The sequence below is a fragment of the Apteryx rowi genome, unplaced genomic scaffold (assembly GCF_003343035.1).
Source record: "Apteryx rowi isolate R43461 unplaced genomic scaffold, aptRow1 scaffold_123, whole genome shotgun sequence".
Lineage (NCBI taxonomy): Eukaryota > Metazoa > Chordata > Aves > Apterygiformes > Apterygidae > Apteryx > Apteryx rowi.
In genome coordinates, this window is record NW_020447453.1 from 1,456,535 (window position 1) to 1,483,241 (window position 26,707).

The window sequence follows — 26,707 nt, forward strand, 5'->3', positions numbered from 1 at the left end:
AGAGTTAATCCCTGTTCTTGGGGAATGAACTACATAAGCTTCAGTTGTCACGGCTAGGACTTGAGTTTTACATGTAATCTATATACTAGCATCCTCCAACTCTGTGCTAGCCCACATGTTCACTGCTGAATTAGAAAAAAAAAAAGATACTACCAAGTAAATCACTAGCATGAGTCATACGGACGTCTGCTTTTTCCCATCCATTCATGTATTGACCAGACCTGACCTACTTAACTGTGAGCAGCTGGCAGTGGATCAGCCTAAAGCTGTGACTCCAGACTACCAGATCATGCAAGAAATATGTTTAAAGCGCTTCCTTTGTACACTTATGCTTCCTTTGTTTGTAACCCATTTGATAATACCAGTAAGCACACAAGTCATCACAGAAGGCAAAACTGTGAGCCTTACCATGTCTTTAAATGCACCAAGAATGGCTGCCGTAATAATTCCCAGAAACAACCCGATAATATTCAGGACTGTGGAGGACCACAGCAGCCTATACAGGTGAACCACATCTTGACAGCTGCTCACTCCGAGAAATTCATAGTAGCTGGAGGACTGTTCTGAACTGAAAGGGAATGGAAACAACATCATTACTGTGGGAATGAGTTTGCACGTAATACAGAGCACCAGACGACCTGAATCCCTCCTGCTTACTTTCTTCTTTGGCGAAGTACTTGATCCATACTCCCACTTACAGGTGCAAATACTGCTCAGATRAACCAGAAAAAGTCACTGTAGACAAAAACTGGCTCAGCTAACGCCAGCGTTAGCCCCAGCAATAAGACTAACAGTTTGGCTGATCAGTGTTGGCGCCAGCAGGGATTCTTTTCTTTTGCTAAGGATCTCTGAACACAGACATAGTCCTAATAAATGGATGCTGCCCTTGCCATTGTATGCACTAGAGAGCAGCTACCAGCAGAAACATGCTTAGCACAGCTTTTTTCACAACTCGCCTGGAAATCTGCTGCCATCTCTAATGATGGGGAAGACAAACTGCTTAAGCATTAATGATACCAAAGGAAAGGAGATTTTGCCAGCTGGCTACATTTGTTTATGGTGTCTGTGGTTTGAAATTAACAGATGTCACAGAGTAGAGTATTAACGGACAGCTAAATGATGTGCCTTTAAAATGGATTGTACTATCCAGAAACCTTTGTTTATATTTCTGCACTGGTTATTGTAAATAATGCAATGGATTTTGTAAATCAGGCATGCTGTGAAGTCAATCCTCATCTTGCTGAAACTGAGAAACATCCTACTACAAAACTTGAAAACAGTATTTCCTGCACTTCTTCCCAGTATCTTCTTTAATGCTGGCCCACTACTGAGCTCCTATAGCAGCTATTTAAGATGGAAAGATTTTTTTTACATGCCAGCTCTGTTTTTGCAATTGCTAGGAAATTGCCATCAGATTATGTTGGAAAGCAGAGTGAGCATTTTGTGAAATGTTCTTCTGTTCCCCTCTCTCCAGCACATGGGACACTAGTGGAGATGGTGGGTAGGGAAAGCACTTCAGGGAAAGGCAGCATGGAGAAGCCCACAAGGCTTCTGAGAAGAACCAAGCCAAACACAGTAATTTCTGGAAATGTCAAGTCATTTACTGTGGGGCATGGTCCTGGCACTGTGGTTTAGCTATTGCTGGATTCACTTGGACCCTACTATATGAGCCCAGATGTTGCTTGACTAAATAAACTCGTAGCTTCAGCTGCCATCAGGCTGATGAATTCTGACTTCTGATCCTGACTGCGCACGGGTCTATTGTATGGCTGGCACCAAGTCACTTCACATGACCGTGTCTCCTCCTCCTTCTCTTTGGCCATCCTGTGTACTGAAATTGCCAAGTCTGTAGGTCAGAAAGATGGCTTCTTTACTTTGGATTTGTCCATGCGAGTCCCATAAGCTCTTGCTCTTCCCTGTGTATTCCTGACCCTGGCAGAACACACATATTTAATTATATCACTAAATACTGTCACAGCAGTGATCAGTCCCAGATGTTTCAGACAAAATGCTTGTCTTAGAAAACCAGCACTGGAGACATGGAGAGGGAGCTTTTTCCTGATCTCTTCTTGTTATTACCATATGCTTTAAGCAACAGAGTTTCAGTCACTTTATTTGATAACTCTGGATGCTTTCATTCCTTTAAGAATCCTGTGCTTTTCTGCATTGAGCTGAGCTGTTCAATTCAGTGTTAACTCAGCTGATAATTGTGTACTGTGGAAGAAAGCATTCAGTGTAAATGCACTGCCTTGCAATTAAGATGCCCCCTCATTTGTCTATCATAGAAAAGGTACCAATGTGTAGGTGTTTACCTTTCCCATGTCATTTGTTTTGTATACCTCCATCATGACCAGATATAACACCTCTTACACAAGCAAAAGACTAACATTTATATGGGATTTTAATCCATTCCATATACCCGCACTCACTTTGTGTCTGTGTGCATGAGAAATACAAGTGCATAGATGTCTTCCCTCTAGTCCCAAAGTTCACTTTATTTCTTTAGTATAAAGAGGATCTGGGCAAGATCTACTCTTCTATGCAGAAGCCACATGTATTTACTTCACTGTGCCAGCCTCGTTCTCCTAAACCTAAACCTTTATGTCTGGCAGCATACTAGCCAAAACTTACAGAGGTCTAGGTCATTCAAGGCTGCTGACATGTGAGGAGAAGAAGAAAACAAAACAAAACCACCCAGAAGAGGTAGGAAGGAAAAAAGAGGGAAAAAGAGGGAAAGAAAGCAGAGGGAGTGTGAGTGAACTGTAGAGAGTTATGGAGGTTGCATGATGAGATGGAAGTGAGGTGTGCAGAGAGCAAGTTGGGCAGAAGCTCCGTTCTGGGAAATTCTCCCCAGCATCTTATATGTGGCAAGACATGATGCTGCTTGCAGTTGAATTCTGTATGTGTCAGGTGTGCAGTCAGTTCTGTGAGTTTGTTTTATCTGTCTTCCACATTATAAACCCTTGAGCTTGGCTATGATGTGGTGTTCCTAATGACCCTTTTATTCCTGTTAAATTGCTGCATGGCAACCCTGTGTTAACCTTTCAGCTGACCTTCAAAAGCATATCCAGACAATTCCTCCCTTCTTATCCTCCCTCATCCCATGCTTTGTAATGATGAAGTCAAGTGGAAAGCTTCAGGAGACATTCACAAGCCCCTCTGTATCTATTGTATGGCAATTTAGTAAAATTTTTTGCAGACAGAGGCTGATACTAACAAAAGAGTTCTGCGTTTGTCTACAACATAATCTCTACTCATGGCCACCTATGTTCCTATTTATTTTGTTTCCCACAGTTTGGTAGAAAAAAAAACGGTTTAATTAAATCTCATGAGAAAATTGCATTGCATAAACAACAGCAAATCTTGATGGGGCTAAGACTGAGTGATCGATTTTAGTCACACAGCAAAGAGCTTATGGGCACGTTTAAAAAAAAAAGGAAACTGAAATAATGACAATACTAACATGTAACCTCTGAGCTATTCTCCATTGACCTCTGGACTCCATCCACAGTGGAACTGTTTTGCTCAGCATACAAACTCCTGGAGGAGAAATGGGCAGGGTCTGGGGAAGGCATCCACATGCAGTGCAGAACTGAGACATAAAAACCTGTTGTGCAGCTGAGTGCAGGAATAAATGATGTCAGGACCTTCTGCCTTCCCAGACCAGCACTGATGGCAAGTCAGGAAGCAAATCTACTGGCTTTGCAATGGTCTTATAGCCAGTGGCTGAAAAGCGCTTTGCTCTCCCAGCAAGTACCCATCAGCGCATAGCCAGGTAGCCTGTTGTGTGGTACTTCTCTTGGACTAAAGGCAAAAAGCTCCATCATTTAGAAGGAGGGACAAAGAACCAAGGATTTCTCAGAGAACATATTAACTACACACAGGTACTTACTTCTCACAGTTGTACAGGTCACAGCAGTAGCATGTGTTACTCTTTATTTTCAGCTGGCACTTGCTGTTTAAGGTATAACACATCACCTGCCAAAAAAGAAGAGACTGACAATTATTCTCCGTGTTTCAGTGTAATTTTCAAGTCACCCTACTCATCCAAACTAAGCAGCTGCTGCAGTGGCAAGTTTTATTTACTGTTGTGCAGAAAGGATCCTGAGAGTCCAAAACCCACAACTGCTGGGCAGAAGGACCTGCTGGCGCTTCCAGGAGTTTCATTTGGGACAGCAGTACCGGAGTCTTGAGGCATCTGCGCCATGGACCCTGGAGCCCCAAGAGCTTAGCTGCAGCCAGAGCTGCCAGGGTTTTCAAGCCCTTTGCTGCCATGCTCAGTGCTATTTTGCTAAGACCCAGAGTCCATAGTTGTAGGATGGGGATCCTGACGGCTGTGACACAGGGAACACAAGTCTTACGAGATACATCACGGCAAGCCACTGAAGTGGATAACCACACCACTGCGTAACAGTGGGGAAATGGGCAAGAATGCCAACTTCTCTGAACGGCTTCCTAGTACAAGTGAGCTCTTTCTTTTTGGAAACACCCTCCTGAAGAAGCAAATAATTAATAACAGCAACAATCCCCAAACACACAAACAAAACCATTCAGAAAAGATCCAAGCACTTCAACAAATAAGTACCATTTACAGCAGGCTCTCAAATATAAAACTGAAAAGGTTATTTGTGTGAGCAGGAATTCCAGGGCTTGGACAGATGTTAGAACAATAAATGTAAGCATACGCAAGCCACTCTCCATCCAGACAAGAAACTGTTTTAATGACACTTAAAGYGTGGTGAGCATATATCTTTTCTGTCTATTATAGCAGGCTAATTGAAATATTTAGTATGAAAGCCTTTCTTCTGAGATCTTTAGCTTATTGAATCTGAAATCCTGCAGAAGTGTCAGGTTTTAAAAGCTAGCAGGATAGGAAAAACATTCTTTCTATATTTTTTATTTTGATAGAAAAAATATGCTGTAACCACTGAGAAATATTCTGTTTGCAAATGAAAATAAAATGCTTTATTGAATAGAAAATTCCTCCTAGTGAAAGAATAAAAACAGCATGCCTGCTTTTGAAAAACCTTCCTTCAGATAGTCTTTCTCACTCTTGCTTAGTCATGAATGTTTTAGTCCGTGAGGCAGTCTCCACAGAAGACGTTAAAGCATGTTTCTCAGCTCATAAGTTCTGGCTCTGTGCATCCTTTTTGTGTGAAAACTTGTCGATGATTCTGTACTCCACATGTGTTTGTTCCCAATAGAAATGAGAGCCTTACACACACACACACACACTCAATATCAGACAAAGTTCATCTCACTGCTAGTCTCACGCCTGCCACACTCATTGCTTTAGCAGGATTTGCTTGAGCAGCGGAAGTTAAAAGGGTGTTAGAAGTTAAAAGGAAGTTAAAATGATGGCTCTGGATTGCTTTATTGCCCACAGCAAGGCTGTAGGTTAGTCTCTAATACAAATCAGCTATTCTAATCCAAAATGGAAGTTAAGTTGTAAAAGGAGTGTCTCAGTCTAAGTTGCAATCCAGAAACGGAGTTCTCAGTTTGATACAGACACATCCCACCTGTCACAAGAGTATCTCGTCCTGAGATATGACATCATTTTGTTAACCTTGTTCTGTTGTGTTTGAACTCACTGGAATTTCACACAGAAGGGCTTTGCTGACCTGAAATCAGCTGTAGTCTTCCTCAGCCTGAGCTGCAATTTACTGTAGAAGAAGTATGTAACTGTCAATGAAAGCATCAGCTTAATCAAGGTCCAGCTTGGAAGTGACTGAAACATCACATGTGGCTACTTCTCAAAGCAGATGATTGAAAACTGATCCTGGAGCCAGTGTGTCTATTATCAAGTGCATTTTGTTGGAAAGCACTAAGACTTTTGCACTGAGTAGATCTTAAGACTCTGATTTTGACCCCCTGCATGTGATCAGCGTGGCCTGGGATTCACGTATCTCAGAGACCCCTCTCTTCTCTTGTTACACATGCATGGCTGGGATCAGACTGCTTCATAAGATGGAGTGGACTGCTAAAAAAGGTGGTTCTTCATGATACATTGGCTTTGGGGCACGCTTTTGATTTGAAAAAAAAGTAGTTTTCCACTTTCCAACTGGCAATAAGGCCAGTTTGTTTGCCCCTTTTTACTGTAGAAGGAGAGGAAGACAGAAGAGGGAGATCAGCGAGATCTTAAATATGTTTTAAACCTATTCTAGGCTACAAAGCATTAAAATATTGGCCAAGGAAATTACTATATTTGTCTATTTTTTATCACTACATTTTTAAAACATGCAAAAAGGAAGACATCAAGACACTCCTTTTTAGGAGATGAGTGAATAAATCAAAATAAACAAATAACTGTCTGGTGTGAGTAAGGGTGGTGGAAATAGGCCATTCGTGGGTATTCTGCATGTCAAATCCTATTTTTTCATTTCAGTGACCAGATATTTAGCCTTTTCATGTTCTGGCTGTTTGTGCCTTTCTATCCTCTTAGCACCAATCATTTTGATATTCTCACCTCATAGTAATTGCAAGAAAATCAAATTCCTTCTGCTTTGAGCAAAGGGAAGAACTGAAGCCAGCAAACTCCATGAGCTGGAGACCATTCACAGGCTAGTGATGGCAACTGAAAGGAAACTCACACTCAGTAAACAATCTGTCTTCCTGGTTAGGTGTTCGCCTCGAATGCAGAGCATGTCCCCTGGTCACTACTTGGCTAACTTCAAAAAAGAGAAAGCCAAGTTCAAATGCTGTGGATCATTAACTCTGAATTAGCACATGCTGACTCTAGATCCAGAAAAACACTTCAGTGGACAAGCAGACAAGAATGTTATTACAAGCTAAATACTTTTAAAAGATACACTTTTTTTGCTAGAACAGAGTGAGGAGTTCAGGGTGGCCCAACTTTAAATATTCCCAGAATTTGCAGAGCTGGAGAAACGTATGTCACCAGAATCAAATGGCTGGGGCTTACCTGCAGGGAGGTGTAGTCAGTGTGACCCCAGCAAAGAGAGAGTACTACATGCTTATTAGAGGAATCAGAAGCATTTTTTGGACCATATCTGTGTCTGAGTGTGCATGCACACTTCAGAAGAGGATGGAATAAAACTTATAGGAAAGGGTGTTGTCACAAGTCATAGGTTTGTTTGGGTAGGTCTTTAAGCAAGGAGGTTAATTAAATATTTTGTCATGCTTTTTTTCTGGAATCAACAGCAGGGTGCCCTAGCAGCAAGATTTAAGCAGTATTAGCTTTTTAACCTGATAAAATACTTAGCTAAGCTCTCTAAAATTATTAACAGCAACATTCCTCATACACTTTTTCACAGCCATGGGAGGAATGGTAGTGAAGGACATCTGGCTTCTTGTAAGTTACACCACTCTTTGTCTGTTTTCAATCCTGCTCTGGCTGATTTCCTCTTTACTCCCACCAATTTACCATAATAATAAAATGAAAAATAGGAAAAGAAACTAAATTTGGACTTCTCAGCAGGCTAGCCATTTGGGTATGGGCACTTTTCCAACCATGTTAATGTCATTGAGATAATAAAAAAGCTGAATACAGACCACTGACATTCTTGGCATGTGCTCGATAAATACAGAGATTTGAAGTCCTCTGGGCAATGCAGATGGATTCATTTAGATATTTCCTATACCACTTGAAGTCAAGAAAAACCTTCTTAGAGAAAGATGCCAATGTGACAAATACATTCCAGACAGCTATTATACAATCTAGATAGGCTAGGAATCATTTCAGTCCCAGAGTAAATACCCTGGATATAAATAGTGAAGCTGACTCAAAACTTCATTGGGTTTTATGATTTGCAATGATGGGAGGCTTGGACATGTGAGGAATCACTTGTGGAAGAAAAAACATTTGGGTTTCTATCAGTGCCCAACATATGCAGAGATCCTCTCAAACATTTGTCCCTCTGCCCCAGCTCCCCAAATCACAACGGAAATGAACATGTGATGATGTTACTTTGTTTACCTCTGTCTGGTAGGCATCATATAGGAATCCTATTCCACTTGAATAAAACTGGCACCTTCTGTTATACAAAGGTCTGGGTTCCTATAAAGAGAAAAAAACAGTCAAAAAAGCACTCCGTCTGTAAGAAGTGTGAAGTCATCATGTCCCATGTCCCCATGCTTACATCTCTGTGGAGCTGGAGCCAAAACAGATGGTTGGATAAGCAGTTCACATACTCCCTTGCTGGCTTTTTCCAGAATGGATCTCCTCAGGGTTATATTTTCCTCCCTCATTTTGCCACTAATCTATGTGAGTATATTAATTTTTCTTTGCCCTAGTTACCTCATTTGAGAGGACATTACCCTTGGCATTTAATAACTTCCTTTCCCAGTGTTGAATAGTGCTGTTCTGTGAGAATGGTCCAGTCACTCTCTTTCCTGGTACAGTTTCTTACCTAACCTTACTTTGCTATTCACCTTGAAGATATAGGAGTTCCTTTTTAAAGGATTTCAGCAGTGTCCACAGTGAAAACAGACAAGGTAAAATAGCTAATGTTTTAAGCATTTGACTTACTACATATACTTCAAAAGCCAAAAGCAAGACAAAGAATAATTGAGAAATGAAGGCATTAAGGAGAAGCAAGTCACAGTAAGTTTGCTTTTGCCTTCTTTTCTATTTAAGCTTATTGCAAAAGATGCATTCACCGCTCTTAATTCATATTTTGTTTGTGACAGTTCCCACAAGATATATAAAGGAAGAACACAATAAAATATCCTTGGCCAGAAGGAAGACGTGTGTTTCCGAACTTGGCAAATGGCCACTTGAAGGCTATAGGATGCATACCTCAGCCAATTTCAGGACTAGACCATATTTGCCTAGGGAGGATTTGATGACTGAAGAGTTCTCTGTGACCAAGCATATATCCCAAAGCAAAGGGTGGGAACAACTTTTTTTGGCAACGAAGTCTTTTCTCAACATTTTGGCATTTTTAAATCTAGTCCTAAGTGACGATCTGTGCCAGCAAAAGCACTCAAGTGCCCTCCAGTATGTCAAACCACTTCCAGGAGAGAAGATGGAAACACACTATCTGTCAGCCCCTCTTTCCATGCTAATTTACAAGCAAAGGAATCCTGAATTGTTAGCAGAAATCTGTGTCAATTAAGTTTCACTGTGGCACCATGGGTTTCAAAACTCTACGGCCCATCTAGGAAAAAACCCCAAACTGCAGGAAGAGCTGCACTGCCTAAGATCATTTCTCACTATTCTGTATTTGTTGGATAATGAAGTGTGAACTGTATAAATCTGCTGAGCCAAACTAGATACTCATTAAAAATGCAGAGCTAGGCAGGAATGCAGATAGGTCAATGAATAAAACTCATGCATCAACTTGCCTGACTTTCCGATTACCCTGGCGAACCCAAGTGTTTGGACACCAGCTACTAAGGGTTGGGAAAGGTTAACTTCCTGCATCCAAAAATATTTACTTATATCACAGAAGCAGAAGAAAAAAATGCTCAGTAACTCTTTCTCTAGAGGGAAAGCGAATACCACACAAACAGCACGCCATGTCTTGAACTAGGACAGAGTTCTTCTGTAGGTCTGGGAAAGTATTGTTACCAATTTGTTGCATCCAAGTTACAGAGTAGATTAGCAAAACTCAAAACAAGCCTTTAGTCATGACTTCCAGGGACAGATCTGGTGGGAGGACTAACAGGTTGTAGYTTCTCTACTAGCAGAGCAAGAGTAGGACCAGCCAAAGGCTGGACCGCCCTTCTTTCAGATATTAGCATCCTCCAGCCCTGATTTCATCTGTTGCATGGGGGTTAAATAGSAAAGAAGGAGAGTGAGGAGAGCAGAAGGGACTCAAGACAACAGCAGAAATGGCTTTTTCTGCCATGAGGAGCAAATCCATAAAAAACTGCTGTCCATCATATGCACAGCAGTAACAAGCTTCACTCTGATCCTGGAAAATTCTGGAAGGGGGCAATGGTCAAGGGCATGGGGACCCAGGTGGTTTTCTCCTCAGTCCTGCTGGTGAGGGGGAAGGGCTTGAGGAGGAGTGGACAGACCCTGCGATTCCACAAGTGGTTGTGCAGCTAATGTCAGCAACAGGGATTTGGCTTTTATGTTCATGGGACCCTCTTTGAGGATCAAGGACTGCTTGGAAGAGATGTGATCCACTTAATCGGAGCAAAAACATTTTTGCCAGCAGGCTGGCCAACCTGGTGAGGACAGTTTTAAACTAGGAAAGACAGGGGAGGGAGATGAGGATCTACAATCAAGTGAGGAAGTAGTGGACTGATTTGGCAAGTGAAGTGAGCAGGATGATGTGGACAGGAGTGACCTCATGACCAACATGACAGGGCTAACTGGGGCCTGCTTCAAGTATATGGACATAAATAAGGAAGCACCTACAGGACAGCACGGAAACAGCTCTCATACCTTTTCCGGGAAATCAGCACGACTGGGTGCCCCTCTGAAGTGCCTGTACACTAACACATTCACCATGGAGAACAAAAAAGAAATGTTAGAGGTCTGCATGCAGTTGCAGAGCTGTGATCTCACTGGGATCATGGAGAYGTGGTGGCTCACAAGACTGGAAGGCTGCCATGGACAGATATAGGATGTTTATGAAGAACAGGTTGGGCAGCAAGAAGGGCAACAAGAAGAGCTTCTACAGGCATATCAGCAGCAAAAGGAAGACTAGGGAAAATGTGAGCCTGCTGCTGAATGGGGCAGGGAAACTGGTGACAAAGGACATGGAAAAAGCTGAGGTACTCAGTGCCTTCTTTGCCTCAGTCTTTAACGGAAGGACTGGCCTTCAGGAGTCCCAGGTCCCTGTGACCAGTGGAAAAGTCAGGAGCAAAGACAACACCCTTGGTGCAGGAGGATCAGGTTAGAAAACATTTAAACAGACTGGTCATACGCAAGTCCAAGGGACCTGATGGGATGCACCCATGAAGACTGAGGAAGCTGACTGATGTCATTGTAAAGGCACACTCAGTCACCTTTGAAAGGTTATGGTAATCAGAAGAGGTTCCTGAGGACTTGAAGAAAGCAAATGTCATCCCAGTCTTCAAGAACTGCAAGAAAGAGGATCTGAGGAACTACAAACTGGTCAGCCTCACCTCTATCCCTTGGAAGGAGATGGAGCAAATAATCCTGGAAGCCACTTCCAAACATATGAAAGACAAGAAGCTGATTGGGAGTAGTCAGCATGTATTTACAAAGGGGAAATCATGTCTGACCAACTTGACAGCCTTCTACAATGAAATGAGTGTTGTGGTGGATGAGGGGAGAGCAGTGCATGTTGTTTATCTTGACTTTAGTAAGGCTTTTGACACTGTAACCTATAATATCCTCATAGACAAGTTGATAAAGTATGGGGTAGATAAATGGACAGTGAGGTGGACTGAAAACTGACTGAACTGCTGGGCTTATAGGGTTGGGGTAAGTGACATGAAGTCCAGCTGGAGGCCAGTCATCAATGGTGTACCCTAGGGGTCAATACTGGGGCTAGTGTTGTTTAACATCACAACATTGACAAACATGGGTTTGATCAGACTTTGTTTGTGACTGGAAGCAGCACTACTCCTGGGGGGGGGACGGGGACTGATTAAGCCATACCAGCTATTATTGCTTTATATTGCTTTGCAGGAAAAGGGTGAGAGCTGTGACACTGAAGCAACCACTGTGAAGGCAGTGAATGCATCTGCATGCATGATCATGGTAAATGTGTACACTTCTTCATGCAACTAGTTTTGAAAATAAAGCCCACTGTGCTAATAAAACCAGCTTTCTATATTCATTTTGTTCTTCTAAATGTATCCATATGYGCAGTCAGTCTGGTGAACCCAAGTCAAACAAATGTATGGTGATCTAGAGTATAAAGATAACAAAGATTAGATAATGACTACATTCAGACACCCACAGAACTTAACACTTCAAGCATACAGGTTTTAGGTACATGTACACTGGGGATGCTGAAAGGCTGAATTGGTATAAGCTTCAATTCAAATTTGATTTACATGCCACAGAGATGCTGTGGTTTGTCTGACTACTAAGGCATTTTTGTGAATAAGGCGCCACGCAGACATTAAAAAGTGTTTAAAAATTATCCAGCAACATGTTACACTGCATTAGCACCCATTGTATTTTATTGGCCTGTCTGATAACAAGGAAAATAAGACATATTTCAAAGCTATGAAAGTATTCCTGGTGGGCTGCTCATAAAATACTCCATATTTTTATATTATTTGCYGCAGACTGTGTATGAATATAGGCTACTGTGGGAACAAGAGAGAATTCAGGGAGAAAGATAAGGGGGCACACGGGAAAAACAGTACGTGGCAGCCAAAGCACATCACCCTTTTGCAACATGAGTAACGAACTAGCTGGTGAAGGCCAGACAGATTGTTCCAGCTGCACGGCGGAGGAGGGAGCGATACGGAGGTATCACGGTCCGCCCCTGACCACAAAGGGTTGCATCCCAAAAATAATTGCTGCTCACAGACTAACTGTTGACCTATGGTGCCCCCAGCCTCATTATCCCTGCTTACCATATTAAAAATCACGCCCTTTGCTGCATAACGACATGTAAATAAGGGGGGGGGCATACCCCCAACAACCGCGCAAATGGCAATCTGGCCAATGAAGTATGTCTGCCGCGCTTCCACATCCCACCGTCAGCAACTATAAAACAAAGGATAATTCACTAAAGTTTTTGGAAGGGAAGAAGACTGAACCGCCGACCTGTTCACTGGAGATTGCTGACGAGCGAGCCTCCTTCTCCCCTCCCCCAAACAGGGACACCACCTCTTTGGTAAGACTTGCGCCTCTGACAAACGTTGGACGTTACCCAGGAAAATATATTATTATTGAAAGCGCTTAATCGTTAGTTTGAGCTCATAGAAAGAAAATTTGTAGCAGCARGTGCATTTATCAACAGCAATTCCGAACCTGTTGTATCTGTCGCTTTAATAAAATCTAATTCTTTTTACTTTGCGAAACTGTCTCAGGGAAAGTCCTCAAACAGGGGGGCTCTGGCAGGCAAACGTAAATTATAAAGATAAGGAAGGGCCTTCCGTCCCTCCCTTTCATGTGACAGCTACCCAGCAGTCCTTGATTCTACTGCTTATAGACTGCTTATAGGCTTCTACTGCCTCTACTGCCTCTACTGCTTACTGGTAGAGGCAGAACTACTTTTATATACTAGATATATGTGTTTTTTCCAGCTATTAACAGTGGCTTTAAAATATATATCAACAATATTCTGTTATATCCCTTCTTATTACTGCATATAAATAAATAAGGTCATATTAAACAACATTTTCTAAACTTAGACTTATGGCACTTTGACTGTATCTGCACATTATACACAAACACACTCATACATAAAGTAAAAATGTCATCAGAATATAATAAAAAGACCTGAATATACACACACAAGGCAGAAAAGATGACTACCACTCCTAAGCTCTGTGTAACACGGATGCCAAACAACAACAAAGCCAAGCACAATTAGCTAAGAACTCATCTTTTCCAGCTCTCAGAAGGATTGAACAAAACCCAACCATTCTTCCTTTACACCAGTAAATAAACCTAAGCATGCAACTACATTTCTATACATAATTCTTCATCATTTTGCCAGCCTACCAGTGTTTGTCCTCCACATTTATCAGCACAGCTGTAGCTAGCAGACCTTTCCCACCTGCCCATCTCCAGTTAAAGGCAGTTAATCAAAGAAGCACAAAAGGGGAGTACATTGTTTATTATTTATTGTTTATTAATATATTTATATATTAATGGGAGGTATCACATAGCTCTGCTCCAACAACAGGGGTTGTTCCTGGTAATATCTGGTCTTGTAATGGGCTGTGTTGGGAAATGCTTTTGAACTTGTGGCACTCCATGCAAGCTTGATGCACTGAAGCCAAAGGAAGGCATGCTGAATTCAGCCAAAACAGGACTTCACTTCAGTGCCTTCTAAGATTAGGCTACTGAAGAACATTTGTGAGCTTTTGGGGTTTGACTAGCATTGCTCCTACAGGGCTTATTGTTAGTGACACTAGAATTTGGGTTATAATTTTCAGAGGTGTCAAAAAAATCTGGACACCCAGATACCTTTAACTTCATGCAAATCACAATCGTCTTGAAACTGGCAGAGCAAGCTGCAGCTCTCCCTGATCTTACTCCATGGTTTTTATTWCAATATTTTATTTGCATGTGTATTAGAACCTGGAAATTATAAACAGAGAGCTAAGAGGGAAGGCTTTATGCCATGAAAGAGAAGAATTTGGTCCAAATATGGAGGATTTTGGTTTCATTGGTTGCTTTCTTTTCAGAGCATACAGCAAAAAAAAAAAAACAAAACTCCTTGACAGTGGGAGCACTGCAATGCATTATTTTTGTAAGGAAAACATTCTTTGAACAGTATCTTCAGTGGATTTGGTATAACATCTTTGGGGGAGGGAGCTGTGTGGCTTTTAACTGAGGTATGGAAAGTAGATTTTTCTATTCCAGTTCTTGTTCCCTTGGAGAATGCATATATTTTGGATAACATAGGGAAAATTCCATTTCCCTTATGTTTAAGTCCACTTTCTGAAAACTGAGGTATAGCATAAACTATATTGACTGAATTTTATCCCATACTTTACAGATGCAGAATATTACTAATTATTTATTAAAATAATTATAGACTAAAGGTTATTTTTTTCCAGTGATAGTATTTATTTAGTTTTAGCTTCCATGGCTGCATCAGTACAAGCAGATTAATCAGTGCCAGGGAATGTTCCCAGGCCTGAAACTTGATCGTCTATCCCATTAAATTGTTAGAACAGTGCCTGTGATAGCTTTGGCCAGAGTGAACTATCACTCTTCCAAAATAATTCCTGGGCATGATTTGGGAATTAGCATGGGCCAAGGACCATTCCCAATGAGCAATTTGCACACTGCCATGCTATTTGTGACTCTAAGAGACTTAGACAGTAAGGACGTGGGCCATCCCATGCCAGCTGGCCTGGGGACCACAGAACAGTCCTGAGCACATGTAAAAGACTAATATAGATAAAACTGAGAAGTCCAAAACCAGACTCATGGTTACGGTGGCTCATTAACTTGAAATATTTCATTTTCTATTTGTGTCTTACTACTACATTTTTCCAGCTCTTTTTCATCTATAGCATAGCTAGCAGTGAGTAGGAAAGGGAGGCGCCAAAATTTTTCAAGTTTAATTTTAAAAGCAAACCAAAACATCGTTCTTTAGTGCCAGCTCAGCCATGTGCCAAAAGCTGTGTGTTCCTGGAGATTATCGCTCCCTTCGAGATCAGGCTGTCTGGTAACGTCTTGAAAGCAGACATGTAAATATGAACAAATAGATGTTAATACAACTTGCTTTTAGGCTTTTCTTGAGAGCTAGTTGAAGCACAGCTATCTGTCTACTTAACACTGATTGTCCCTGCAGCTGGAGGCATGAGAGGGTGCCTGTGTCTGCACAACAGGCACAGGGGAGCACACAGCCCTGAGAGATTTCAGACCAAAGAGAGAAGAATCTCATGAAAGAAGGTGCCAAAATCTGAGGAGTCCGGGAAAGCAGACAGATTGGGTCACTGTGTGGGGACCTGAGCTCAAGCTGATTGTATCCCACCCCATAAAATAATGAGGAGAAGTGTTCCAGATTTTTGGTCATTCTTACATCTCCCTGTGCAAGGACCATTTCACAATCTTTTTCAACAACATTCCCAATGAGATAGATGGGTGTCTCCTGAGAAACACCACTCCTAAGAGATCCCAGGGATTCTTAAAGAGTGATCAGTACAAGCACCTTTGTGCTTTCACTCATAAACAAGAATATTTTTGTGCATTTTTTAAAATGTTAYGAACAACTTCCATGTTGGCTGTGACAAGCTCATTAATGAATATTTGGGTAAAAGGTACAGGACAGTATTCTCAATACTGCGGTGAGGAGCTATCAGCTGTAAGAAACAAAACATCTTATACTTCTGTGTGCCCCTGTGCCTTGCAACTCTCACATAAAGCATAAGATTATACCTTCTGGAATCAGAAGCAAGTTTTTTTTTTTTGACAATTGTTTTCAGCTTTTACTGCTTCACAGCTGAATATGCAATTTGGTTTTCAGTTTCCAATTTCAGGAGCAGAAGAGGCTTTCTGAAAAAAAATTATTTTGCATAAATTCACTATTTTAAGAAAAGGGCAGAAATAGTAACCTCCTGAACTCTCCCATTCCAGATTTCCAAATACTGACCCCACATCAGCTGATGGAAAACAATGTAAACTAATCATAATAACCGTTTTAAACTGGCTAGATTCTTACAGACCTGTATCTTCCCCCGTGCTTGATAAAGAACCTTTGATCTCCTGGTAGACCAACAGAACACCTTACCGATAATTCATGCAAAGTTAAATTTTTGTATACATAGTTTATACACACACAGATAATTGTTAAAATGCTACTCATGGAATGTTATGTGTCTAAGTAATGGAGTTATTTTAAAAACCTCTGCATTTCACAGAGCAGTTATGAAAAGAGGGGTCAGACAGAGCATGCCTGTCCCCAGCACCCGGCTCCATGGGCTTCTCTTCTCACCCATCAACGTCAGGGACTGCTCTTACAGGAGTGCCAAGCAGCAGCTCTGGGCCTTTGCTGCACTGTGTTGAGCAGATACGCTCCTTCAGTCAGTGCCATGGATGTTAAAAGGGCAGGGACTTGAACCAATCACTGCACCTCCATCTCTCTCTCAATCACTAAAACATCCAAAATGCTTAATAAATTGGTGAGCATGTGGCTGACAATAATCTGGAATACTGTGGTTGCTGCAAACCCCATGTTTTAAAAAAGCAACATTGTGATAGGTAGTCCAGATGCTAGAAAATAAAGCCCTGAATTCTGCAGACAGCAATTAAAAAAAAAAAAAAAAGTGTATGTTACTTGAAATGAAATTGGGAAGTTGGGAAAGAATAATCAATTATGGGAAAAAAAATAACTGTACTGATAATTCTTATTTGCTTTGCATTTTGACCATCTACCAAGAGAGCCTTTTCTAGAGTTATCAACAGCTGTTACCTCATTGCCTCTAACGCTCAGAACATCAGCAGTTTTTGAACCTGAACGTCACTCTTGTTTTYATTCATCAAGTGGGCCTCCAAGTCTAGTCACGTTTGCATTTCAGCAATTTTCCTCCCCAGTAATACCATTACCCTTTCTCTGCTTGTTCCCTAATTTTTGCTCTGTAGTTTGTCCCCTTAGGAGCATGATCTTGACTCACAATGTACAAAGTCACAGGCTGTCAGGGGGAGTACAGTGCATGGTGGTTGGGGGCTGGAAGGGTCAGTGCAAAAAACAAGGAGCAAGTCATTATTGGACTCCTGCAGTCCTACTTCTGGTTGGCCCTGAGGTTATGCTACTGCCAAGGGGCTGCAATAGACTGGACTGTCGGGAACTGAAGGTTTTCAAAATTTTTGCCAATTTTTCAAAATTCAGCATTCACCAGGGAGAGAGGCCTACAATTAACAAAGTATTAAGAGTCTCTAAGCCTTRCAAACAGATTTTTACTCGCTCTTTTGACCTAAGCTGCGCACTTGACTATTGTGTGTTGATTCAATGTCTACAAGTATTGTCCCTGCCTTACAAGTCAGGGCTCCCAAACTTACGGTGGAGCAAACCTTTCAACAGCCAAGCTGTCCATGTTGTACTCCCTACTGCAACTAGGAGACATTAGTGATCTCCTGGTGCAAACAAGTTGTTTTCAGCTTTGTTTAAATACTTAGGATGTAGTCAGTATGTATTTATTTAAAATTCTCTGGGTGATGTCATGCCATGAGAGCAGTGATGTGAGAATCACTGTGACTGCAGTCACTGCTTATCTTTTCTTGTGCTTCCCTGTACACCCTGCATGAACAGAAGCTAGAAGCTAATCTTCTTCCAGTTTATGGACCTCATCTGTCTTGTCTGCTATTATGAAATAATCTAAATCCAGTGCTGAAAATAGGAAAAGCAGCTGGTATGGCTTAAACACTTCTTTTCTCTCACAGACCAGCTTTATTTTGTGCTGTGCTATCCATGAGCTCTTTTTAGAATTTCTATTTAATTTGAAAGACCAAGTCCTACAGTATTTTCTTCTCTTAATGCTTAGAAGCAGTAGACAATTGTTTCAGGTCCTTCTAAGCACCAAACACTCAAAAAGCACCTGCATACTGTCACAGTTGAAAGGCCACATATATTGATCTGTCCCACTTCATATTTCCTAACAGATTTTTCTTCCATTTAAAATATTTCATAGTGGTAGCCTCAGCCTCATCCTCCTTTATTTGGGGAAGATTTCTGGGCTGGTTGTACCACTGCAGCCAAATGAAAAGTCTCCAGATACTGGAGAGGACCCATTGCTAGTTGATGGGCACAGAGAAGTCTGTACTTGGATAGATATAGTTCTGTTAGGAAGAAGATTAAATCCTATTCAAATAATTTTTTTCAGTTGCTTTTGGCTACATTCTGCCTGGCATGAAGACAGCAGAAGAGTCTCATCAGCCTTCACCAGCATGCACAGTGCAGCAGGATGAGTAAAAAAAGCAAGAACTGACTTCCCTGCACTTACTCATGCAGGTGCCAGCAGCCTGGGCACCTCTAGCCAATGCAGGTGTTGGTGGGGGCAGGAAGAAGAGAGGTGCGTGCAGAACTGTGGGGTGACCTCCCCATCAGCTCGGGTTCTGCATGTTCTGCTGTGCTGCAAACCAGCATGGCGTTAGAGGTAGTCAGTCTGGCTGTACTGGAGAGCTGGGGGCAATACAAACCTCTAGGGGGGAAGACTACTCTCTTAATACACCAGACCTCCTGTATATCCAAGCCTGGCACTGGGAAGAGGACTACTTTTCTTAGCCAAGTTTTACTACCTAATGTCTCTCATGGTCAGGTGGTAGACCTCCCAACGATACCTATAATAGCTATTTTGTGTAGTTAAAATCTTAGGTTTCCCATTGGCTTCTAGGTTTCTAATGACATGGTTAGCTGATATTATTCAAAGCTGTAATTTTAGTTATTGCTTGATGCAATTATATATTTAATTGTTTATTATAGTTGATTACTTATATTGATTACATTACCTTGATTATAGGGTTTGTTATATGAACTGATTGCTCTGTCTTGATTATAATGATGATATGTCATGTGAGTAATTATCTTTTTCACAAGAATGCAAGAACTGTTTATTCTGTTTCTGTTAATGTAACTATGTAGTGTAATGTAATCTGAAGTACAACCCTCCTCCTCCCCTTTTGCCTTAATACTATTAGAATGTATAAGAATATATGAGTCTCTGAGCGTACTACTGCAGGAACTGTCATTTTGTAAGACACTAACCTTTACACAACTGAAGTATTAAATATCTTGCTGACTCAAATGTAAGTTTTTTACATTTCATTCTTACATGTTCTTTTGAATTTAATTTATATTAAAGAGAAGGAAAAGAGGCTGCATCAAATGCATCTAGTTGAGCAACAGGTATTCAAACAAAATGCTTGAATCTTAATTAATACTGCAGTGAGAAACACTGTTGCTTTTAATTTTCAGGGCACAGCAAAGTACTGACAGGGGTCTTTAAATGTCCCCCATTATAATCTAGGTAATATAATAACTTTGTGTACTGAAGTTTTATGCTAGGCATTGAGTAGAAAACACATGAAGTAGGTGTTTATGCCCAGGAATTTGCCATCAAAGCTGCCTGTCATCCCTGTTGAGGGAAGTCCCCCATTGACAGACATCACTGCACACTTAGATGCCAGGGTGAAAGGGTTTGCCCAAGTGGCAGGGACTGCAGGACTAGACCCCAAAATACAAACATTAGAGAGTAAAGGGTTCACTACAGAAACCCTGGGAGAAATGGAGAAACATAAGTTATAAAATTAAGACAGTCTAAAGAACTAATGAAATGATTCATGCATATGCTGGTTGTTCAGGTACAATGAGCTTTTCCCCATCTCCACTGGCTCATCATTTTGAAGCTCAAGTGCATTTCAGAAGATCAAAGATATTCACATACAGGGTGTTCAGTAATCCAAAGACAAAAACCACTGCATCTACTGGTGAGTGGGAGCATGGAGAGAACTGCATGTACATACACACAGGGAAATTCACAGTAGGCTCTGTAGAAATTCCTTTATAGGTAAGATATCTTATAAACACACTTTTTAAAACTTGAAATTTCTCATCACAGACTAACTAAATAAATTACAAGCATGAATTTCCATAATTTATCAACTTTGGTACAATACATCTTTTCATATGCTCTAAAGAGCTGTAAATGATCCTCAGTAAAAATTTATTGAATACCTGAGAACATACTGGACACTATTTGCAGTCGTACAGTCAGCCACACACAGAGAGCAATTTCTGCTACATGGTATTATTATTCATACTAATCATGGTTTCATCTTAAAGATCAGACAAATAAAACCTCTGCTCTCTTGAAACCTCTTGCTCGGGCAAACTGCAGCACACACTTAAATGTGTCCTAAATTTTAACTCTAATAGAATTTAAGGATTTTTTTGTGCTTTGCTGGTTTAGATCAATGTGAATAAATGGCACCTTTTCCTTTGTTCACCCCACTAGTTTCTGCACAGGGCAATTCAAAGCACCAGTTTTCACTTAACAAATGATGGAAAAAAATGCAAAGTATTACTGCCATTAAGTCTTAATTCTGCAACTAGCAACTACTTTCCCCCTCTATGTATCTTTTTGAAGCTCTGAATTTTTCTGACAGAGTATCTATTGTATCTACCTGTTGATAGTCCCTGGAAATGCTTCTGAGAATAGGAAACAATGAAGGAAATTCTCTTCTGCTGGCAGCCCATAAAAGGAAAGTAGATTATGCTTTTCAGAGCAGACTGCAAGCTCTTTGCCCCAGTCACCACCTTCTTCATGATTAAATTGTTATTAACTTGCTTTGTGTGTTTTGCATAGATTCCATGATGGCTAGTGCTTTGCAAAGTAAGGATAAAGATGGAAGTTATTCATTTTGATCCCAGCTCTTAATTCAACAAAAGTCTTAATTCAGCAAAGCTAAACCAATTCCCCCCACCCAAACTGATTTTTGGGTGTAGAGGAGCCACATAGTGCTCTGTACAGATGCAGAGGATTACAGTCTACAGAAACTAAAATATCTGTGTCACTTTAAACATGAAGCAAAGCCTGCTCACTTTCCCCCTGTGGAATCATGTGAGTAAAATGTGCAGAATTTCCCTCTGTATCTCTACAGTTCATTTACAAAATAAATACAAAATAGTCAGTGGAGACTGCATCTAGCTAACTGCACTGAAAGCAAAGCTAAAAGAAAATGATTTAAGTTTCCAAGCCAAAGAAATAGGAAGTGCCAGATTTCCTATTACCCCCATGCACTGGAAGTTCTGCTCTGTTGTGCACTGACCTTGTGCTCTCTGTGAGACAAGGTCACATAATTATATAGCAGTGATATTTAACCATTAACTTTCACATACTCACGTGTGTGTCATTCCTGTAATATCTTCTTAGAGCGCAAATCACTAATTTATTTTAAAATAAAATAAAAGAGAAGTCTTCCTCCCTCCTTATTGCATGCAAATGTAGTAGGATGTCCTTTACTGCATCTTCAAGGAAGTTTTACCTCGAAGTTTCACTACTGCAGCTCGACCTACCAAACCAATGATATTAAAGGGGAATCTCAATATGGAGTGTTACATCTCAGCAAGGGAAAGCCAGTGAAGTAATGTTTGTGCTATGGCACTATGGAAAGCTGAATGAGTCCTTGCTTTCCCCAACGGTGAAGGTTTCTGTCATTTACAGTAGCCTAGATGAAGAGCCAGGAGGGCCTGAGACAGACTTCTCTCTTGCCTTGTCCCAGGGGTTGCAGCATGGAATGAGGAGACCATGTTGCAGATGATCTAGAGAGATGTAGCTGGGAAAGAAAGCAGGTATCTCTTTTTTCCTTCCCGTTGACAAGAGAATTGCTCTTTGGCATCCAAACACAATGTGTATGCTACCTAATGCTTTAGACATTTATATTTGGTTGACACCATGCCAACCCTTTTCCCTCAGCAAAACAAGTCACAGCAGGGAAGAAAAAGAGGTTTTTAAGAATTTTCAACTCAGCTAAACCTGAAAGGAATTTCAAGGAGGAAAGAAAAAAGGAGCTGTACAACCAGAGGGCTTTGTCCCTGCCAATATGAGAGAGTCTGCAAATGGGAGGGGAAGATCTTAAGAGGTTCTCCAAAAAAGGGTTGCAGTTACTTTTCTTGCTGGAAAATGTCTGGCAACTAAATTAAACTACCCTACCAGCTTCTCTGTAATATTAATATACTCAGGCTGTATGTGCAGTACTTACCTGGCCAAAAGCAGAGGAACATCAGACCACAGATTCTTCAGAAAAATACTCCGAAGCCTTCCCCTGCCCCTCATACAGTGCTTGTGCTCTATGTTTTAGCCTAGAAAACACTAGCAAGCTGACAAGTTTTGCTGACAAGACCTTCAGTGCATCCAGAAGATTCATTATTGGGCTTTCTGGGGTATTATCTGATACCTGAGAAACACTGGTTTTAGTAGGGATACTATTTCAATTATGCTCATGTTAAAGATTACATTTCCTTTGCAGATCTGAAGTCCAGAAAATGTGGATCAGAAATTGTTATCAATGGTTTTCAAACATTTTTAAACTGTAAACTCCTAAATATTTTCTAGCAGCAAACAGATCTTGGCATAGCACAGGGAAACCTGCTGACAAGAGGCAACATGAGTTTTTACCTGACCATGGAAATAGCCCACAAGACCCTTCATTTGAGACACTGCACTAGAATGATCTTCTGAATAACACAGACTAAATAGTTTTGCCCCACAATAYCTGCATCCAGGTTATAACTTCTGCCTAAGTTTCATGAGATCACATAGAAAAGTACTTTGGATTTAAAGATTTCAGTGATGGAGAACCCTCCTTATCCTTGACAAAGCTGCTCCCGTAGTTCAGGACTATTATCATCAAAACTGTGTCTACTCCATGGTTTGAATCTGTTTAGCATTGACTTCCACTTACTGCACTGATACATGCTTTTGTGTAACAGACTTAAGAGCCCTCTGTTATCAGATAGCCTTTGATTATGTAGATACATTGCAATGGCCAAGATCAATTCACTTCTCAACCTTTTCTTTCATAAATAAAATAAATGAAACTTCTGAGCTCTGTTGCTAGAAGGTGTTGCTCCAAGCTTCAATTTTTTTTGTCTGAACTCCTTCCAAGTTGACAACATCCTCTGTGAAGCACAGAGAAAAACCAGAGCTGGAGTCAGTAATCTAGCAATGGTCTCACAGGCTATTCCTATATTGCCAAATARAGAGAGTCAGGGACTGATCTTCAATCCTGAGACTAAGTGGTCTCATCCACACAGCTTAGTGTTACCCCAGGTAGTGCAGATTTKTTTTGAGGCGAGCTTGCAGGTGTGGTCTAAAACAGAGCTGAAGTGGGAGCTAACAATTCAGCAGGGGTCTGGTGCTTGAGTTTATTCCATAGCAGCATAGTAGACATGGCTACTTATAAAATGCCTATCATTATAGGTAACCCAATTTCCTCTTCCTAGTGGACATTACAGCCCACTAATTCAAGGGTCATCTTAGCTCACTTAGCTACAACATCACCCTGCCTTTACATTCAGATTTTTTACCACATTGATGCTTAATCCCTCTTCAGACCTGCTGCCTTCCAGAACACACTGACTCCATCCTACAGCTATGATATGTTCTTTTTCTCCCCTCTCATCCGTGCGTGTCACCTGTAAGTACTAGCATGGCAAAAAGGCATCCTGAAAGTCCTCCTTTGACCAAGGAAGATTCTTTTGGGGAAGACATGCTAACCTACAAGAGCACTGATGTAACTGTAGTTACTGTGGAGGAGACCTTCACCTAGAAAGAGATGATTTTGCTTGTGGAGTGTGCACCAAAGCAAATATCACTGTGGAGTTTCCATCTGTAGATGTCTGTAACTTGTTCCAGGGCTCTCCAAATTAGGATGGAGACCTATCCAGCATGAGGAGCACTTCCTCCATCCGGACTGTCAGGATCAAGGAAGAGTACTTATCCTTTGATTTAAAGTATATCCAGTTGCATCTGGATGTATGAGCATAACTGTTATGTGAATGTAGTCATCTTGTAGTTGAAAAGAGAAATCTTGGTAGAATGGCTTTAAGCTGGCTGCAAGTGTCCTGCTCACTCCAATTCTTAAATTAAGTCCACAAAAAAGAATAAATTCCCCCTTGTAATGGACTGGTACTGTAGAAAGGGGCTTTGTGCTTCCCATCTCACTGTCAGATGCAAGATCTAATACCAGTACTTAATACTCTGGGATGGTAAACCATTGCCTTAAAAATGCACTGCATGCTAACTAAAGCACTTTGTATTTAAGAAGCTCATCAATAAAACATTCTTCATCTCGGTAGACCTTCAGTGATAATGAAGAAAAGTGTCTGAGAGTTCTATATTAAAGGTAAAACAACGCATGTCTGGAAACTGAACATCTTCAATATAAACACCACTATTGAACTAGTGCTAGCTTTCAGTTAGAAATGATTAGTGCTCACTCTTGCTGAAAAAAACCCAACCCTTTATGGTATATGCTATGCCATGCGATTATATTAATGAGTCATGCAGGATGGAAATGGAATTAAAAGTAATTAGCCATAATTATGTCTCATGTAGCAGCATGGAGAAAGTAAAATGCATTTAGAGTTTTTCTCCAGAGAAGCTAGATAACTTAATTGAGATGAGAAATTACTTATTCTTGGAGTTGAGTTTTCTACTACCAGTTGTCAAGGTAACAACTTTGTTAGAAATGAAATACAGCTATTTGTTTTTCTATTAAATGAAAAGCCAACAGACTCATTTAGAACATTTTCAAACGGCTTCTTAAAAGATCTGCAGAGCCTGGCTTGAAGTGCGCAGGGCTTTGGGGCATGAAGGTAGGGCTTGACACAAGCCATGGCTTTATGAAGTCCCACTGTAGTGCATAAATGCAGTCGTTATCAGCAAAGCTGCCAGAGAACCCCTGCTGCAATTTTTGGCTGTGTTTCTGTAGTCTGCGCAAGAAACTTCAGAGGGGAAAAGGTTTGACGTTCTCGGTCATTACATGTACAACCACCAGATGGTGCCACAAAACGCATCAATTCTTGTGTACCTATATCCAGCATCTGCCTACTCCGAAGCAGCAAAGAGCATGCAGCTTGCTAGTGCATGGGCATTCCTGCCTGGAGATCTCTGCTTATAACAATATCTTCCTTGGGTCATTATCAGATCTTTAATTCATTTGAGGTTGTACTTCTTTGATCAACTACTGTCCCAAACAGCGGTCTCATAATGTTTCTTTGTTTCAGTCATCACTGGATTCACTGCTTCTAACTTGGTTTGACACTGACTTTAAGCTGAGCCAAGTGAATGCTGCAGCCAAAAGAACTGGTCCTGCTCTCCTTCCAGTTCCCAGCTACGCTTTTCTACCTCTCACCTTGTGCAGGCACTGACAACTGTGTCTGCCTGATAAACTGGATGAGGAACCAATTCAGCAGGGGGAAAAACACATATGACATGGTTTTTCCCTTCAGTCTGTCCCCAGGCAGGCTCATGAGCCTTAGTACTGGTATACAAGAGAGGAGGAAGAAACATGAAGCCAGGGGAAGGAGGGTGCCACTTTTTGACAGCCACCCTATTTCAGTTGGCTCACAGAGATTTTTTGACCTCAGACAGCTGACCTGAGCCACAGTACTCTGTAACCCATAAAACACTAAAAACTCAGATGTTTACTGAGGCTGATAAAACTCAGACTGCTAACGTAGCTTCGCTGTTTTCCTCAGGAGCCTCTCTACTTGTGAAGGAAGCTAGAGCACCAAGTGGCTCAGTGTCCTATCAAGTCCATACATTTGGACTTCTGCCCTGGGAGTTTCCAGTCTAACACTTGATCCTTCGTTTGTACTCACAAGCCCTATGTTCCCCCCAGCTCCACCAGTGCTCTCTGTAACTCRGCAGGGGTAGACTTCAGCAGCAATACACTATTTTACCAGCTTTGAAGCATACTGATCTGGCTTTCTGATCAATGCCCTGAGAATCGGGTTCCTGATGTTTTCCTAAGTGCTCTCCCTAGATGGTAACCTGGACACGGCAGTTCTGCTGAGCCTGTTCTCCACTGCTGAGGCAGTAGTGCCCCAGCTCTCCCAATAGGGCATTCCCCACTCTGACTTTAGAGGAGGGTTGTGCTTGTGCCCACAACAGCCCCAGCCACTAAAAGACAGCAGAAAAGAGCAGAGGCTTGAGCATATACAGTCTACCTTCTTAGCAACTGAAGGAAGAGAGGACAACCCACCTAGTTTCACTGCCACTCATTGTTCCTGCGTGCACGGTCACTGGCCATGGTGATTTTGCAGCTTCTCAGTCTAAAGGCATAAAATACCACACAACTAATAGCACATTTTCCACATGTTTTCTCTGAGAAAAAAGCAACACTCACCTCCCTGAGCAGGTCTGTAGCTGTAGCACAGAGGCCAGAGAGAACGTGATGGCTGGCAGCAATGTATAAATGTTCAGGGCCCAGAGTAGTTCCAGCTGGAGCTCCACAGTTCCAGGCAGCTCATGTGCTGAATCGCACGAGTATGCAGACACACCAGGACTGTCACATTGTGACTGCCAATAAATTCAAAGCAGAGGGATCAAGACTGCCTGGCTCCAAAAGTGTAGGCAACTTCCCACGGGAGGAAGGGTTGTATTTACAGTACTTCAACCA

General features: G+C 41.4%; 1 protein-coding gene across 1 annotated transcript in view; it reads right to left on the reverse strand.

The window, feature by feature from the left end:
- Positions 1–26,707, reverse strand: part of TMEM255B (transmembrane protein 255B) — an 86,112-nt gene that overhangs the window by 12,539 nt on the left and 46,866 nt on the right. The window contains exons 6-8 of the mRNA XM_026055385.1: positions 7,937–8,017; positions 3,893–3,978; positions 409–568 (exon numbers count right to left, since the gene is read on the reverse strand). Of these exons, the coding sequence (XP_025911170.1) occupies positions 409–568; positions 3,893–3,978; positions 7,937–8,017 (327 nt within the window). The remainder of the gene's footprint in view (positions 1–408; positions 569–3,892; positions 3,979–7,936; positions 8,018–26,707) is intronic.